Source organism: Zeugodacus cucurbitae, chromosome 3 (assembly GCF_028554725.1).
Source record: "Zeugodacus cucurbitae isolate PBARC_wt_2022May chromosome 3, idZeuCucr1.2, whole genome shotgun sequence".
Classification (NCBI taxonomy): domain Eukaryota; kingdom Metazoa; phylum Arthropoda; class Insecta; order Diptera; family Tephritidae; genus Zeugodacus; species Zeugodacus cucurbitae.
In genome coordinates this window covers 48,665,254-48,669,959 of record NC_071668.1, presented here as the reverse complement: position 1 = coordinate 48,669,959, position 4,706 = coordinate 48,665,254, and the positions used below count along the sequence as shown (strand labels likewise).

Genomic DNA, 4,706 nt, shown 5'->3' with positions numbered 1-4,706 from the left:
CCAAAATAATTGCCGAAAAAGTGAGTGCAAAAAATTTCTTACAAAAACACACAAAAAAAAATCATAACTGGGATTGCATTATCGCAAGGCAATATGTCCTTCCTTTTAAATGGTAAACTTTTACGATCTTCACTATCGAAGACAGTTTTAAACTGGACCGGACTTGGGGCTACGCGTGAAAAGCACGTGATGCCCAAGCATTTGGAAAAAATCAATAAAGACAAAGACCCACCATTTGCACACATGGTTGAGTATTATTATCACTCGGCCGCTCAGCTAATGGAGCCGATGATGATAAAGGAGCTGGAAAAGTATCCTTACATGAAGAAGGAACAGCGTGAACAACGTGTTTCCGCCATGCTTAAATTGATGGGCTGCACTACAAATCTATTGGAAGTTACCTTCCCTATAATAAGAAGTGATGGCAATTATGAGCTAATCACCGGCTATCGCGCACACCACACTAGACACAGATTACCACTCAAAGGCGGTGGGTTCAATTATATTATTGGCTATTATTTTTCTAGAAAAGCTGGTATATTCAAAAAATTTCTCAACGAATTTTCTAGAATATATGCATGTAGTTGTGTGTTTCAAGAAAATGTTCTTCCTTTTCAATGCTTCAACTGCTGATGTCTAGCATGATATATATAACTGACTGATCATATCCGTTCCTCTTTTGTAGGCATACGTTTTGCCATGGACGTCGACGCCGATGAGATACGCGCTTTGGCTTATCTGATGGCGTTTAAGACGGCTTGCGTGAATGTACCGTTTGGTGGTTCCAAGGGTGGCATACGTATCGACCCGAAGAAGTATACTGCACAAGAATTGCAAACAATTACGCGTCGCTATACAATGGAGCTATTACGTCGCAATATGATAGGTCCGGGTATAGATGTACCGGCACCATATGTGAATACCAGCCAACGCGAGATGAGTTGGTTGGTGGATCAATATATTAAAACTTTTGGTAATTTTTTTTATGAAATATTAGAAAACGTCTTGATAGACAAATAAATTGTTCTTCTAGGCTATAACGATGTAGATGCATTGGCCATCACGACTGGTAAGCCAGTAGAAATAGGCGGTATAAATGGTCGCACCGCCGCCACGGGACGTGGTCTATTTAAGGCGGCTGAATGTTTTATTATGGATAAAGATTAGATGGATTTATTAGGCTGGAAGACTGGTTGGAAAGATAAAACCGTGATCGTACAAGGGTTTGGCAATGTCGGTTGCCATGCATCCGTTTTTGTAGTGGAAGCCGGTGCCAAACTGATCGGTGTTCAAGAATTTGACGTGTCTCTAGTAAATGAGAATGGCATTGATCCAAAGGTATGTGGCGTATTGAAAATAAATATCTCCATGATAATATTTTTTTAATTTTCTTCATATACTTAGGACTTAATGGAGTATTATGCAAAAAATAATAAATCAATCAAGGGCTATACCAAAGCCACCGAAAAAGAGGGCAGTTTGTTGGGTGAAAAATGCGATATACTAATGCCTTGCTCTACGCAAAAGGTTCTCACTGTCGAAAATGCTAACAGTGTACAAGCCAAGATGATTTTAGAAGGCGCTAATGGTCCTTCGACGCCAGCTGCCGATGAAATATTACGTAAAAAGAATGTACTCATTATACCGGATTTGTTTTGCAATGCTGGCGGTGTAACGGTATCCTACTTTGAGTACTTAAAGAATATCAATCATGTATCTTATGGCAAAATGAATGTTAAACGCGAGAAAGCCATAATCAACGAGATCTTTAACTCCATGAATGAGTGCGAGGTAAGTGAACTTTGACCACCGTGCAAATAAGTTAATTTGTTAATATGAATTTTTTTAATTTATTTATTTAGGATAAGTTCAAGCCAAACAAAAAGTTAAAGCTCATAAGAGACTGTACGAAGGAGGTGGATATTGTAGACGCAGGACTACAAACAGTTATGGAAACTGCGGGGGCAGGCATTAAGATTGTGGCCAATGAATTCGGTCTCTGCAATGATTTACGCACCGCTGCCTTTATTTACTCGATTTCTAAAATTTTCCGAGCCTTAGAAATGGAGGGCATTTCTCAACAATAATTACAGAATGCGTCTGAAGTCGCTTGGCGATTATTTATTTTTACAAATTTTACATTTATATATTTATAAGATCCAAAGTGTAATATCCTTTTGTATATTTTTCTTAAATTTTTAAATAAATATTTCTTTACAAAAACACAAACAGAATGGCTTCTTGACAGCAACAGTTTAACAATTAAAAAAAAACCCCTACCCACTTACTACGCCAATTTTGGTGGCATTCACCACTGCAATGATTTACGCACCGCCGCCTTTATTTACTCGATTTCGAAGATTTTCCGAGCATTAGAATTGGAGGGCATTTCTCAGCAATAATTGCAGAATGCGTCTGAAGTCGCTAGGCGATTGTTTATTTTTACACATTTTACATTTATATATTTATAAGATCCAAAGTGTAATATCCTTTTGTATATTTTTCTTCAATTTTTAAATAAATATTTCTTTACACAAACACAAACAAAATGGCTTCTTGACAGCAACAGTTTTACAATTAAAAAACAAAACCCCTACCCACTTACCTCTGTTTTTGGTACCCTTATATCTGTTTTTCTGTTTTTGGTAATATGGTACTCATACGACCTGTATAACCCCATTTGCGCGCCGTGAAAAAATCGGTTTTTCACCACGCGTCAATGCATCAAATGCACCAAAATGCACCAAAAAAGTGGTGAATGGTACCAAAAATCCATCCACCAAATGCACCAAAAATAGCGTAGTAAGTGGGTAGGGGTTATTATGCATTATTCGTCATTTTTTACGATCCCCAAAATCCAAAATTTTTGCCAGAATAAAATAATTAACATTAAAAAAACATTAACATTAACATATTTTCAACAGAAAAAATCAAAACTTCAAAACATAAACAGTCAATATTGTCAAATTTATTTTTCTCAGTTCAGTTGATATTGAGATTTTCATAAGAACAGTTGTGTTGAACGGAGCGATTTGAATTTGTTCTCGAAGAAAATAATTACAAAAAAAAACCTGACGCAAATAATAAATAAACAAAAAATATTTTCTTACTGAATATTGTGGAATATTTATATATTCGTAATACAATTGTATATATACAATATACAACAAAATCAGCGGATACCAAAATAATTGCCGAAAAAGTGAGTGCAAAAAATTTCTTACAAAAACACACAAAAAAAAATCATAACTGGGATTGCATTATCGCAAGGCAATATGTCCTTCCTTTTAAATGGTAAACTTTTACGATCTTCACTATCGAAGACAGTTTTAAACTGGACCGGACTTGGGGCTACGCGTGAAAAGCACGTGATGCCCAAGCATTTGGAAAAAATCAATAAAGACAAAGACCCACCATTTGCACACATGGTTGAGTATTATTATCACTCGGCCGCTCAGCTAATGGAGCCGATGATGATAAAGGAGCTGGAAAAGTATCCTTACATGAAGAAGGAACAGCGTGAACAACGTGTTTCCGCCATGCTTAAATTGATGGGCTGCACTACAAATCTATTGGAAGTTACCTTCCCTATAATAAGAAGTGATGGCAATTACGAGCTAATCACCGGCTATCGCGCACACCACACTAGACACAGATTACCACTCAAAGGCGGTGGGTTCAATTATATTATTGGCTATTATTTTTCTAGAAAAGCTGGTATATTCAAAAAATTTCTCAACGAATTTTCTAGAATATATGCATGTAGTTGTGTGTTTCAAGAAAATGTTCTTCCTTTTCAATGCTTCAACTGCTGATGTCTAGCATGATATATATAACTGACTGATAATATCCGTTCTTCTTTTGTAGGCATACGTTTTGCCATGGACGTCGACGCCGATAAGATACGCGCTTTGGCTTATCTGATGGCGTTTAAGACGGCTTGCGTGAATGTACCGTTTGGTGGTTCCAAGGGTGGCATACGTATCGACCCGAAGAAGTATACTGCACAAGAATTGCAAACAATTACGCGTCGCTATACAATGGAGCTATTACGTCGCAATATGATAGGTCCGGGTATAGATGTACCGGCACCAGATGTGAATACCAGCCAACGCGAGATGAGTTGGTTGGTGGATCAATATATTAAAACTTTTGGTAATTTTTTTTATGAAATATTAGAAAACGTCTTGATAGACAAATAAATTGTTCTTCTAGGCTATAACGATGTAGATGCATTGGCCATCACGACTGGTAAGCCAGTAGAAATAGGCGGTATAAATGGTCGCACCGCCGCCACGGGACGTGGTCTATTTAAGGCGGCTGAATGTTTTATTATGGATAAAGATTGGATGGATTTATTAGGCTGGAAGACTGGTTGGAAAGATAAAACCGTGATCGTACAAGGGTTTGGCAATGTCGGTTCCCATGCATCCGTTTTTGTAGTGGAAGCCGGTGCCAAACTGATCGGTGTTCAAGAATTTGACGTGTCTCTAGTAAATGAGAATGGCATTGATCCAAAGGTATGTGGCGTATTGAAAATAAATATCTCCATGATAATATTTTTTTAATTTTCTTCATATACTTAGGACTTAATGGAGTATTATGCAAAAAATAATAAATCAATCAAGGGCTATACCAAAGCCACCAAAAAAGAGGGCAGTTTGTTGGGTGAAAAAAGCGATATACTAATGCCTTGCTCTACGCAA

The 4,706-nt window shown here is 37.3% G+C and overlaps 1 protein-coding gene across 1 annotated transcript; it reads left to right on the top strand.

The window, feature by feature from the left end:
* Window positions 1-779: 779 nt before the first annotated feature.
* LOC128920533 (glutamate dehydrogenase, mitochondrial-like) lies at window positions 780-1,698 on the top strand (the record flags this gene model as incomplete). The annotated part of the gene is made up of 2 exons (XM_054228044.1): window positions 780-1,338; window positions 1,405-1,698. Coding segments are annotated over exons 1-2 (465 nt in total), but the record flags the coding sequence as incomplete, so codon positions are not given.
* Between the last annotated feature and the right edge of the window lie 3,008 nt (window positions 1,699-4,706).